Here is a 14,087-nt window from a genome sequence, read left to right as displayed (position 1 = left end):
AAACCACCACAACAGGAATTTAAAGACAGACACCTGTGATCTAATAAAGTTTTATTTTCTTAGAAATGGCCAGTTTCCCGTTTTCTTTTTTGTCTTTCTAAGAAAGTATACCCCTTTTTGAATTCCAACTAGCATCTACATAATGGTTATTGAATACTCACAATATATTAAGTCTAGATGTTATGGTACATGCATACGATTCAGGCTGCATGAGGAGCCACAGTCACCACGATACACGGGGGGAGGAAGGGTAGGGACGTCTGCAGAGGGACTCATCAGTTCCAGTTCAAAGGAGCTCTGACGCCTCCTATGGAAACCCTCTCCTCAAAACACTGACTGCATCAACTTATAAACATATACACACACACAACTTTCACTGTACACAATACACTCACATACACACCTTTATACAAGGGTAAGCCCCCACCTGCCATTTTAGCTAATATATCGGAGAGGGTTTTTAGTGTTTAAACGAGATTCTCTTTCACAGAAAGAACTTCACCACTGGGACATTTGAGTTTCTGCACTTTGCCTTGGAGTGGGGAGGAGGGATGCTAACCAAAGAAAAAAAATAATATATAATAAAATAAAAGACAATCAAATACAGTCAGCTTTTTTGCTTGAAAATACAAAACTACATGAGAAAGCATTGAAATAAAATCCATTGATCAGAACATTTTTTTTTTTTTTTAAAAAGCCCAAGTGCTCAGTCTCACACACACAATCTTTCTCTTTATCCACACTGGAGAGCAACATCCGCCCATCCGTTGCCTAATTACAACTGGGCAGCCAATGGGGATGGCAGCTGCGAGGAAGCAGGACGTCACTTTGACAGCAGTTCTTGTGAGGAAAAAGAAGTGGGCTGGGAGCCGAGGATGAACACCGGGGGGAACTTCACACTCTGCCACCGAGCCCCTTCCCATCTTTGTCTTCAGACTGCAATAAGAAATACTCAGTGAGGAATCTCTTGTGGCCGTTCTGTCTACTCTCAGCTCCACGGCTCCCTCTTGAGGAGTCTGTGTGTGCCTGCAGCGTGCAGCGGAGCAGAAGCTGCTTCCTCTGCAGCCTCTTCCACCTCCATCCCATCTGAGAGCGCCGCAATCACAGAGTCTCTCTGGGTCCTTATGGCTGCGAGTTGATGAGTGTGTGTAATGCGTGTCATCGTGTGCGTGCGTATGGCTGTGTGCAACGTAATGTGTTTATATGCTTATGTGGGAGGGTGTAACTGGACCGGACGCCTTCAGTTATGTTGCAGCGTGTTGGACTCGATGGGCGGCGCAGAGTCGTACAGAGTGTCCGTGTCGTGCGTGGGCTCTCCTGCCAGCGTGCAGGGGTTGGACAACGTTCCCGCTCCGCAGTCACAGAAAAACCTAAAGGGAATAGATGTCAGGGATTATAAAACACTCTTTTTTACCTCCATGAAGTGGTAGTCATTAGAACAATTTCCAGAAAGGAACCAAAACATGTCTTACCGATCGTGCCGTATAAATTCTACATCGTGCCCTTGGTGGCATTTTTTTATGCAGTTAACACAGATGGCGTTCCTATCTGTTGTATTACAGGTGTGACATCTGGAGAGAAGGGAAACAAATTGATTTATGGCAGACATATGGCCATTCTTGTACATTTAGACGATTACCAAATGAAATCATGTTTCCTAAATGCAAACATTTAATCAATCGGCTGGTCTACAAAATAAAATAAAAATATATATATATTAGAACTTACTTCAACTTCTTTTTGGAAATTAAACAATTACTTTTATAAAAAGGTATTTGTTTAACGGTCACTAAAAACAATACACTATAAAACTGGTTAAACATACATAGTATCTTATTCCTTTCACCTCTACTTGATTTCCTATATGCGTCGCAGCCTACCTGTAGAAGTCGTGCATGGGGTAGCTGGTGTAGCTGGAGATCTTGTAGAGGCACTGCCCTCTGCTCACTGCTTTCTCAATAGCATCCTGGTTATTCAGAATCTTATTATCTGACAGAGGGGGGGCAGGAAATGAGATTAGGAAGCAGATCCTAACAGCTTGGAACCAGGCCGGTCAGAGCGGTAATGTCCAAAAAGCAGCCGTTACCTTTCATGGTGACGTTGACCCCCGAGGCCAGAAACAGGCCTCCGAAGCGATTGTTGAAGATCTGGTTGCCCTCCAGTGTGGCTGTGGCGTGGTTAGTGATTTCGATACCAGCAGCGAAGCCGTCAAAAATGCGGTTCTTGCGGAGTATCGGGTGGCTGTTGGTGCTGATCAGCACTCCGGCCTGCGCGTTTCTGAAGATGTCGTTTTCTTCCAACAGACCTAAAGAGAAAATGAAATCATGGTTCAAACTCTAGATGTGCAGGAACAAACTGCAGGGTGTGAATTTAAACGATGAAGCTCAATTGTACGATCAAGTTTCAGACGTGCACCAAAATCTATGTGGTGTTTAAGACTTTAGGCGTTTAGGTACCTCTGCCTCCGTTGAAGATGCAGATTCCTCCATCTCTGCCGTCATGAATCTTGTTTCGTCTCAGCGTGGGGTTGCTGTCAGTCTTGATCCACACCCCCGCCATGGCATTATCAAAGATCTCATTGTCCTCGATGAAGCCCAGACCTGTTGTATTAAACATCGGGGTTAGACATGCCGACACACAATCAATACATTTGGGACAAGGGGAGCAGCAGAATAGAAGATACAGACCTGAGTTGTAGACTAAAATCCCTCCGTTCTGCCCCCCCCATATCTTGTTGCGCCTGATCTTTGGGTTGCTCCCGGTCCTGTCAAGAGTCAACAAAAATGTTCAGAAACATTCAGGACTTTAGAGATGCATTTGATTTGATCTATGTTAGGAGAGCACACTGCAGACTGGAGGAAGCTGTCACCTTATTTGTACACCAGAGTACATGTGATTGTAGATGTCATTGTCTTCCAACACACCGTGCCCGTTGTCATAGAAATATACGCCAACCTAAAAATAGAAAAAGTCAGGTGATCACAACGTTGAGTTAACACGAGAAAAGATCATACAGGTTTGTTAAACAGCATGGTCAGAGGGTTTTAGCTATACAAAATATACAATATATCCCAGAAGAGAAAGAAGACGGACGAAGGGAGATGATGCTGAGACCGCCAGGCCTTAGTGAAAGAGCATTTAAAAAATGTTGAAAGGTGTATGTATTTTTATTACTTAAGATAATTCAGTTTTTTTGGAAAAATACACAACTCTAACTCACACATACATGGTGCTGTACACATTCTGTCACCCAAAGTTATATTATGGTGTGCCAAATCATAACCAGATTCCTTAAGAAACCAAGAACTGTGAATGGAAATGAAAAGTCTGAATGGCTTTAATAAGTTTGATATGTTTAACTAAGTGTACAGTATTGCTGTCACTCAAATCCAAATGTGAGATTACAGCATCCAAACGATTCATTGCAGCTGCTTCTGACACGTGCAAGTCAAAACACACGAGACCACATCAGACCATCAGATGCAGCGATCAATTAGCCTCAGGTAAAAACTGGTTGTCAGCTGATTGGCGATGATCAGTGGCTGCTCCTATAGTCTCATGTACAGGTCAAATGTACACATTAAGCTCACAATCCATAACACCCGCGAGTCCAAAACAAATAAAATCAACATTAAAATGTGTCGTAAAATAATGCACCAATTGTCTTGTGGGAAATTAAAGTAGGATATAGTGCCATTCTTTTTGAGTTGCATTGGATTTGTCCAGTCATATAGATAGAGCACTTTATCTGAAATCAGAGAAGATATTTTGACTTGATACAGATTTGTGGGAAGTTATTTAAAAAGCTAATGTCTATTTATGAACATAATCCTGAGTTTTCCATGACAGATCGGTCGCAAAGAGGTTTGCGTGTATGCTGTTAATTATAGCTCTTACAAAATAAATACAATCGGAATCTGCAAGAGTAGTAATCGGCCAAGTTAAGGACAATCTCTGCTCCACGTGTGTTTACAGGGTGAATGTTAGACCACGTTAGTCTCACCTGCTTGCCGCTGTGGATGCGGTTCTTGCGGAGGACCGGCGTGCTGCCCGTGGTCACCCACACTCCAGCCAGGGTGTTGCTGTAAACCTCGTTCTCCTCGATCACCCCCTGGCCTTTCTCATGCTGAAACACAGAGCAGGATCAGTGTCACGCACCTCTGACGGGGCAGCGTTTCATTCAAACCTGAAAAGTGTACTTGCTGGGGAAAGGGGTAACATTTCAACCATGTTCCAAAGGATATTTACCACATAGATGCCCCCATGCTGTCCATCGTGGATCTTGTTGTGCCGTACAATGGGGCAGCTGTTGGTTCGGATCTGGATTCCCGCCAAGGCGTTACCATAGATATCGTTACTCTCTATCAAACCCCGTCCATCTCCAAATATGTACACCCCTCCTTGGTTACCGTTGAATATAGCATTTCCCCTGGATATAAAAGGAATAAACACCACATTGGAATAAACATGCAGGTAGAGACAGAGACATCAAACTTCCTACAAAACTATTTTTTCTTCCAAAATAACAATCAGCCATGTTGAACTTAACATATTTCCTGTCTCCAATAACATCACATTTTGCTCATATGTGTCTTGTGGGAAGTCTTCATCCTCACCGTATCGTTGGGTCGCTGTTGGACGTGATCCACACACCGGCGAAGTTATTGGCGTAGATTTTGTTCTCTATAAACTGCCCCCGCCCCTTCTCGTGGACATAAATGCCCCCCGTTTGGCCGTGATGGATCTCGCAGCGCACCACCGTGGGGTTGGCGTAGGCCTTCACCTCGAAGCCTGCTATGCGGTTTCTATGAATGTTACAGTTCTCAAAGTAACCCTGAAACACAGAAAGAGGAATTAGAAGTCTGAGAAGTTCCTTTGTGTGAAATGCAGGAGGTGAAGCAGTTGCTGTGTATTTACCATGCCGTGGTCGAAGGTGAACACCCCCACATCTCGCCCGTGGTGGATGTGGTTACGTCTAATGATGGGATTTCCGTGGTTTTTCACCCAAATTCCTGCTAGTGCATTGTTGCTGATTTCATTGTCTTCATAAATGCCCTGGAACAGACGAGAGAACAGGGACTCAGAAGCCTGCATTAGTGCACGTATTGTGAACGATAGTGGTGGTATAGAGGAGTATTTACCTGTGCATGATCTGTGATGTACAGTCCTACGTTTTCACAGTCACTGATGTTGCAGTGTTTGATGGTTGGACACGCTCCTTGGCCACTCACACACACAGCTGAACCCACTACAAATAACACAGAAGCAGCACACAACGTTAGGGTTTTAAGTGACATGAACAGACAAGAGCAATCAATCCTGAAGAAGCTGAAACAAGCAAAACGTTGTATTTCTATAAAGACTCATATCATAATTCAATTGGTCATTTTCTGATGTGATTGAGGGCTGTATTAACACATGTTCATACAGTATATCAGACAGGTCAGTAACCGGCTCAGCACACGTGTGTGGCGTGGATAACATCAAGACTTAAGTTATATGGAATCCAATTTTGGGGCACATTATTCATATTAAAAATAGCATTAATTTACAGCATAAAGAAAATAAATACTAGGGCTGTACCCGAATATCCGAATATTCGGTCGTTGGCCCACTATTCGTTTTTCAATTTCGTTATTCGGATATTCTTTTTTTGGCAGCCGCGCTGCACTGCGGCTGCCAAATTCAATTGATTGAAATCTCCAATATCAACGTAAGAGCTTGTGCCTCTTCGGGGGGTGCCAACACTTAAACTTTATCGTTTACTTTCTCCGTCTTTAAATGTAGATATTACTTTTGTCCGTTAATCTCCGCTCCTTTTGTCCGTGACGTTGTTTCCATAGCAACAACAACTTCCTGTCAACAGCGCTAACTCTCCTTCAAAATAAAAGCATGTCCATACAAAATAGGAAGCCAAGCCAAATGACACTTAAGACATATAAAACTGCAACGAAAGTAACAAACACAATATCCTTTTCATTTTCAAAAAACACAAATTGGGTTGTATACATTAACAAATAACTATAAAACAACAATACTGTAGAATAACAAAATGAATGCCTTGAATAAACTGAAATACACGAGTTATAAGTGGAAGTCCACACACTACAAATCTCTCCCAGGATTTATTGACTCTAAATGTGCTTTGACATTTCATACAACATGGTCTGAATTAGACTATGAAGACAGTAAATCACATGAGCAGAGCTAAACTAAGCGTCAATGCACAAGGCATGTGTTATATTTACATACAACTATTTATCATGAGAGAATAAACTAAAATATTAAGAGTTAGTTCCAAAAAAAGCTACTGCTCAGGGTTTATTAGTCCAAATGACAGATTTAGTCTTTCTTTCTGGAACATTATGAACACACTGATCAATTAGTCAAATACAAAAATTAGGGACACCGTTTCAGACTATTACAAAAAAGGAATAACTCTACTGTTTTAACACAGGAGTACACAAAAACAAATAAACCTGAACAATACTAGAGGAAGGCTAAGTAGCCTGCAGGAAATGCTACTTTTATGACGCTAATGTTGCATCTGTCAACTCCTCTGTTCATGTCATTGCACCCATATTTAGTACAAAGGTGTTCAGTGTGTGCGTTACCTGTGCACGTGGAGCGGATGATGCAATGGTCGATGTTGGGGCTGCAGTTGACTGTGATCTCCAGACAGTGGTGGGCGTTATGGTGCTGCGCTGACTTATCATCGGGATTAAACTGAGGAGAGGAGAACAGCAGAGGTCAGACACTGACGACACATCAAGCTTTTTCCACCGGCCGCATTCACACAGGACGCTCCCTACGGAGGGCATTAGTGCTGCTAAAACTGTAGCTCTAACAGTTCATAACCAGGAAACAGGGATAGGTTACAACCAAAGAAACATAGAATGCTCAATACGATGTCACATCGAGTGATTTTTAACTGAACTGAAGAAAATGCAAGAGACGTAACTTTAACATTCTCAAATACATATTTACACATACATTTGTATAGCTGGTTTAACTCTGCATTCAAAACTCCACCCAAACATTGTTGTAAAAATGACACCTTCCACATATCTGTCAAACATTAAACCAAACTCTTGCGATGTGGCCTGTGAAATTAGCCATTCAAAATGTTATTTGAAAAGCTTTGTATGTAAACAAAAAAGAGGAAGGCATTTGGTAGTATATGATTATCTAAATGTGGAAACGGCTTATAGTTTTCATACCATAGTTTCAACTACAAGAGAAAAAACAAATACAAGATGGTTCTAATATTAATCCAACCATCTAATTAGCCTTTGTAAATGTAAATCATAAGTAATGAAACAGGTAGTTTGGCCCTTTACTGGCTCGCTGCCAACTCTACTAACTTTCCCCCCACCAGGGCCCGCCTGGGGCGAGGCGAGGCTGGTTTTTGGCTGGCTCTGTCACTGCAGGGCAGGTGGTGCATGCAGATGAAGCCCTTTACCGAGATACATGGGCAAAAAGACTTATTGCAGACCGGCGAGAGAGGAGCACCGGCAAAGGCTCCGGGAACTATCTGTCTGCCCAGTCTCTTTTTACCCTTCATTCCGATTTAAAAGTCCATGCAGCACCTTTAAAAAAAAAAAAATCTTCTTGCTTGAATTCATATGAAAAAATATCACCTTATCTACTCGTGTGCAACCCTTCCTGAAACTGAATGCATGATGAAGTACTCATATCAGGTCATTCTCTTTTGTAAGCAAAACATCTTCCAAAGCTTTGTCAAAGTGACACTTTCGAATACTCAACTACAAATGACAATAATTAAAAATGGGACAATGGTTAACAGTGGAGCAGAGAGATAAGACAATAAAAAAAGTGTCTAATGTTCAGCCTAGTTTGATTGAAAGTAAGAAAAATCAAGGAAAGTGTGAGAGGTTTACCTTGATAGTCATGTATCCCACATAGGCATCCTCCGAGCCCTCCATGAAGACAAACGTTGAGTCTCTAGTATTCTCTATCACCACCTTGTCTGCTACTTTCCCGGGAGCTGAGAGAAAAGCAGAGAACGCTCATCAACACCCTCATACGCACAGATATAAAGACTGCTGAGACAGTATCCCATTGTAAGAGAGATATTGATTGCATGCGGCTCGAGCAGCAAGGCCTTAAGTACTTTCCAGTGGAGGAAACATGCTTACCTGCCCCAATCATGGTGATGGGGGACTCTATATAAATCCACTCGTCTGTATAGATGCCAGAGTGGACAAAGATTAGACCGTCAAAGTGGGCCTCTTGTACTCCACCCAGCGCATCCTCAATGGTGTCATAATACTGCAGGAGAAAGGTACAAACACTTTCAGGCAGAGTATACGCTCCAGCAATTCATCATAAGGCTGTTGTGAACATGCAAGCCAGTGTTTACATTAGCTGGGCTTAGCATTGGTGTCAGTGCTATGTTTATCCTCAAGGGTTTCTGTTTTAGCTTTGACTTACCAACATATTCTCTCTGCCTTTGTACCTGCCGGGGTTACTGTAGAAATGCTCAGCGAAGCCTGGCTTTACATGCGCTCCTTTGTACTGCAACACAGAAAACACCAAGGTCAAGTTTCTGGTCATCACACAGAATCAGTAGGTATCCCACTAAACGTTTGTTAGTAAAGCAAGACATTTGTTTATTTGAGGAAACAACAAAAAGCAACAGTGAGTAGATCAGTCATTTGGGGATTAGGACCCTGTAAACATAACGGAACGAGATCAACAATCACTTGAGCAAATGGCATGTTGCAAAAGTGGAATCAATTGTAATTCTCCAAATGCACATATTCTAACTTTTATTTCTCAATGTGTCCCCTTTATTGCATTGCATTAGAGATGCCTTTCAGTTCAAGCTTCCTTAGTCACAAACTAGAGGTCTTTATGTTTGTCTTTTCAAAGCAAAACAAATTAAGAAACATTTGTCATTTCCCCAGCTGTAACCAAAGTACCACCAAGCTGTGACCGCAAAACCAAATCATGACTTCTGTGTACAGTTACATCCCTGGTGTGTACTAGTTGTAAACACAATCACCAAATTATTCTACTTTAAAAAGGGTCAAAGACAAACAAAAACATGTCATTTTCTGTAGAATTAATGTGCTTTTTTCTTCTTCCTGCGCTGTTAACCATCCTGCAAACCCTGAACCAAACATGAACAACTGGTGGCCCCAAACAACAATATGCAAATATTCCTTTTAACGATAGATTCAAAAACACAGCATGATTTGCTTTAGACATAGACATCATAGTTATAATCCATTGACAATAAGAGGTTGAACTCCTTTAAAATCTTTTCACTAAAGTATTTCCATAACATTATAATCCATAAACCAAACATGTGTTTCTCCCATTAGCCTGTGGACCTAGACAATGTTTAGTCTGTGAAAAACTCTAGATTCACAAATTAACATAACAAGATACTATTGTTAACACAGGCTTATAGCAGCATTGTGATCTCATGTAGACATGTTGCACTGATCTGTCTGTTAATGAACAACAGAAAGCCTTCATTGTCAGCTTCTGAGGAAAACTGTTTAAGCATTCAAAAAGAAAGAAGAAGAAGAAGAAGAAGAAGCAGAAGGAGATTTTTAGCAGCTACTGGTCATAAAAGGTCGACACTAAGGAACAGCTTGTGAAATTCTAAGTAGCACGTTATTGTTTCTAGAAATACTGACATTACAGTAAAAACTACCACCTAAGCAAAAGTACATTCAAATTCAATATTTGACCACGGAAGATTTTTTATTTAACTGCTTACAGTTTTTTTTGATAAATTAAAAGTGATTTTTACTGTTTTACACATTTTGTGGTGATAGTTTTGCTTCCATTATTCCCAACGCATATTAAGATATCTAAAAAAAAATATTAACAGATATTGATTCACTGTCGTGTGTGTGTGCACCAAGTGTTCTTGCTTTACAAGCACTTGCAGAGCAGATATTATAACCCTTGTGAGGTTCATGGATTTCATTGCAATGCCATATATGACTTAACAGAAACCGCACATTGTTGATTTTTACCTATATATATATATGTAAACTTACCAGTTGTTGGAAGCTTTCCTTCCAGGGGTTTGGGTGTTCATGCTCCTCTGGGCTGACTTGGTAGAACTTGCCTGGCTCAGGATGCATCATGGGACGTGTGTACTCAAATACCTCCATGTATAGACGCTTCCTGGAATATTAAATACCAAATAAAATGTATTTTAGTGACTGCCTTTTAATGAAATGACACGTTTCCATCTCTTGAGCAGCACTGACCATAGGATGGGGTCGTTGGCTAGCTGGCTGAATCTCTTGCAGACACAAGCTGCCTGACACAGGTCCTGTTCCAGTAAGTAGGAGAAGATCTTCAAAACAACCTCATCTGGAAGCTTCTGTTGCAGATATTGCTCTGCTGGGGCTGCTAAAAAAACAAAAACACACACTCAGAGTAAGCTTTATGAAAATACAATTTCACTCCAAGCTAATTAAACCATGGAGTCATGCTATTTAATAGATTAGAAAGTAACCAGCACACACAGAAAAAAGGGGGAAAAAATCAATAAAGAAGGAAAAAAGCTAACACTATCTCCTTGCCACAGCTGCGGAGATTTAACACACACCTGGCAGGTCGTGGCTCTTACCGGACACTCGTGCCCGCTTGGCTCGATGGCCAAAGGCCTCTGTTGATGAAGTGGAAGCTCCCTGTAAAAAAGGGGAAATAGGGTATTAACCTAATGCCAAGATTCAAGCACTAAGTAATGAACTAGAAAATGTACAGCAACAAAATCATTGTGTTCAAAAGAAAAAAAATCAATCACTATTTCTCTAATTTTAACACACATACGTTTTCGGACATGCACATTGCACGAGAAAATACATTTTGATTTGTCTAACCTCCATTGGGCCCTTGCTCGGGCAGGCAGAGGCGGTGGCAGAGGCAGCAGCGGTTCTCTTGGGAAGCAGGGTTTTGCGTCGAAGCTGGTAGGGACTGTTCTGAGCTCCTGGTCCGGACTCCTCAATAGCCATTTCTGGTGCAGCTGCTGCAGGAGCCTCCTCATCTTGACAAAAAGGAAAACAGATTTCCATACGTGAACCACTTTATCAAGAGGCACTTCAATGCACAAAGCTGCAGTATAGACCAAGGCCAAGCTATATATTTTTTTAAAGCACCGAGAAGCCGAATCATGCTTCTTTTGCTTAAATACACAACTTAGCGGTCTCCAGTCATTTCAGCCAACACTATGACACAATGGTCTGCATTCAGCTCACATGCTGTATGCGCAAGCTAACAGACAGAGTAATAGATGGTAAGGCAGACAAAGGTTAGTGATTGATAATGGCAGATGCACCCCCGTTGCGAGTCTTTAATGTCTAGCCATCCACAGCTGATATCAGAGAGTGTGCATTTGTGTCTGTGTCAAATATGTGCAGGATCAGACACATCTTATTTGCTACTGTCAAATTATGGACCGCAGATCAAGTCGATAAGACGTGCAGCTAATGGCTAAAAACTGAACTGCGTAGCTGGCAAATCCGCGGTGTAAACAAATCGAGCTACGGCTAGCAAGCTCAGAGAACAAGGAAGAGGATGTGGGTTAACTCTGCTGGCTATGTTAGCTTTTAACTTCAAGCACAGTAATTAGACTCGGTGAATTCACCAAACACATGCCGTATCCTCTATCACAGCTGATCTTGTGTGGCCTCTTATAGCTGGGGCAGCTAGCTAGCATTGCACCCATTCGCTGCTAATGTTTTTGTTAACGTTACACCCCAAAAATGGCAGTCCAAAGACGCCGCAGATTTACACCCTCAGAATCGTTAGTGACAGCTGGGAATGCGACGGCTGAGAAGACACGCAAATTGTGGTCAACACGTATGAAGACTACCCCTTTATCCCTAACTGAAGTTACCTGAATGTGCACTATTAACGTTAAAGGTTTAGCTAAATACGCATTACGTTGTGCGAAGACAACCCCCAACCTCCATATAACCTGGTGAGCTAGCTAGCGGTGTTAGCTAGCCCCAATCACTCAAGCCAAACAAAGCGCGGCCTGGCCTAAGCCACAGAGCAAGAAGCCTCGGTGTTTCCTGCTGAACCGGCCGTGGAGACTTGACCGGCAACACAAGCTGGCGTTATGTGAAGACTGTTAACGCCTGACACCGCGTTGTTACATAATTGGCTGACTGTGGCCTAGCTTACCTCTATCCCCGTTGTTCCGTTCGGGCTGCACCGGGCGCGGCCTCGACACTCGCCTGGGTCTCCTGTTGGTGGCTCTGACGGAGTTCATCTGGGGAGTTGGTTGTTGAAAAATAGACTGCTTTCCTCGACCGCCCGCTTCTAAATTTAGCTATCGACCCAAACTACCACCCTCACAGCCCTTTTCCCGGATACACCCAAGCAATTGCAATCAAAAACCCGTTGGTATTTGGGGTATTATCGCTTTTTTTCTCCTCCGTGGTGGTACAGCTCCCCCCGTATCGCTGCTCTGTGCCAGCTCCGTCTCAGTCTGTAGCAGGAGGAGCCATTAACCCACACGGGAAACAATCGCGAGAAAAAAAGAGCAGAGTGTCCTCTCAACCAATCACCTTTGGTGTTATATAATATACGTCTGCAGCGACCAACCAGCCGCCTCATATCAGACGACTTGACAAACCTTTTTGTTGGGGTTCGGGATCGGTCAAGCGGCGATTTGATCAATGCACAGGCAATGATAATGCTAAAAATAATACATTTTGCAGCCCGCATTGTCAGTGATACATAAAGAGAGATCTACTCTAATATTAAAAAAAAGCATTTCAAAAGTGAACCATTATTAACAAAGAGCATAGCTGTGATTTTGTCCAATTGTCTTTCTATCTAATTGATTTGTTTGCCATATGTCAGTGAAAATGTGAGTGTTTGAAAGACACTTAGCATATGGAGGACAAAGATTGAGGTCATGTTGAATGCAATGTTTACATTGATAAGCTTATATAAGTTTCACATTTTAAAATCTTAAAGTGAGATTGAGATGCAACTGCCAAAGAAGAGTGCATGCAATGTCAGATAGACAATTTAAAGTGGAGTAACGATTTAAAAAGGAAATGTAAGGGCCCTTTAAAAGTACGTTTTATGATTATAGTTAAAAACTAGAATAACCTAATGATTTCAACAGAATAATTAACAAATACATTGAATTACCTTTCTGCCATTTTACACTGTGGGTGTTTAATATGTCAACTAAGTATACACTTTTAGTATACCAATGTATTATTGAATTTCAAAACAAAACACTAAAAAAGCCTATAGCAATTTGTTATAGCAATACAATTAGAATTCATTTTAACTGACATGAGTGCACGGTGAGACTTATTTCCAATATTTTTTACAACCACTTTGTACATCTGCAGGATCCACAATGATATATGTGCACACTTTAATTAACATGGTCAATTGGTATCATTTCATTATCTGGACCACCAGATGGCGTTGTTTGCCTGCAAAGTACAAGGGTATGCGCTCATAATTTTATTGTAGTGTTACATTGTTTTATTCAGAGGTTAATTGTTTGTATTTTTGTGACTTTACTTTTTTATTTGGAGATAATCTTTATGTTGGAGCTCTTATCAGAGTTTTACATTCTCAACAAAAGCAGCAATTAATCATTTAAAGTAACCCATGAATATAAGTTTAAGGACAATTACATTAGAATACACAGGGAGATAATCTATTCAATCATTTTAAGTGCTTAGGTTGAAATAATCAAAGTTAACCCAGAGTTGCTATCAAATAAACTACATGCTGCTGATATCTGGTTGGTTTGTATTGCTCTATTATGTATTGTTGTAGAGTTGGACAGTTAATTGACAACAGTTAATTCAACACCCATATTGAATCTGAAAGTGGTTCCAGGTAAAAATCCAATGAAGCACAATGGAAACTCTACTTTTTACTCCCATAGGTTAGGTAAAATAAAATCCTCTGGGATGAGTTGTAAAATGCATCGTCAAAATGCTGAGAGAAGGGCTGTTTGTCTGAGCTTGTTAAATGTAGACTTCTTCAAAAATAGTTGGGTCTCACAGGACAGTGACACCATGGTTACCATACAATGATCTTTGATGCATTAC

The 14,087-nt window shown here is 41.4% G+C and overlaps 1 protein-coding gene across 2 annotated transcripts; it reads right to left on the bottom strand.

Annotated features, from left to right (window-relative positions):
• Positions 1-36: 36 nt before the first annotated feature.
• On the bottom strand, positions 37-12,503 carry fbxo11b (F-box protein 11b). Of its 2 annotated transcripts, none has more exons than XM_079659730.1 (21): positions 12,181-12,503; positions 10,875-11,038; positions 10,601-10,682; positions 10,257-10,401; positions 10,041-10,170; positions 8,455-8,538; positions 8,160-8,292; positions 7,902-8,008; positions 6,615-6,726; positions 5,142-5,248; positions 4,918-5,055; positions 4,617-4,834; positions 4,249-4,429; positions 4,004-4,126; positions 2,870-2,955; positions 2,688-2,764; positions 2,457-2,600; positions 2,087-2,305; positions 1,881-1,989; positions 1,473-1,571; positions 37-1,370 (listed from the first exon to the last, which is right to left on the bottom strand). In XM_079659730.1, exons 1-21 carry the CDS (start codon positions 12,266-12,268, stop codon positions 1,241-1,243), a joined length of 2,676 nt encoding a protein of 891 aa, XP_079515856.1. In that variant the 5' UTR covers positions 12,269-12,503; the 3' UTR covers positions 37-1,240. The 2 variants fall into 2 exon arrangements, with proteins under 2 accessions (XP_079515856.1, XP_079515857.1); XM_079659731.1 differs by having other exon boundaries at positions 10,257-10,398.
• Between the last annotated feature and the right edge of the window lie 1,584 nt (positions 12,504-14,087).

The sequence above is a fragment of the Notothenia rossii genome (assembly GCF_949606895.1).
Source record: "Notothenia rossii genome assembly, chromosome: 11".
Classification (NCBI taxonomy): Eukaryota; Metazoa; Chordata; class Actinopteri; order Perciformes; family Nototheniidae; genus Notothenia; species Notothenia rossii.
The sequence above is the reverse complement of the archived record's forward strand: the minus strand, read 5'-3'. Positions and strand labels throughout refer to the sequence as shown.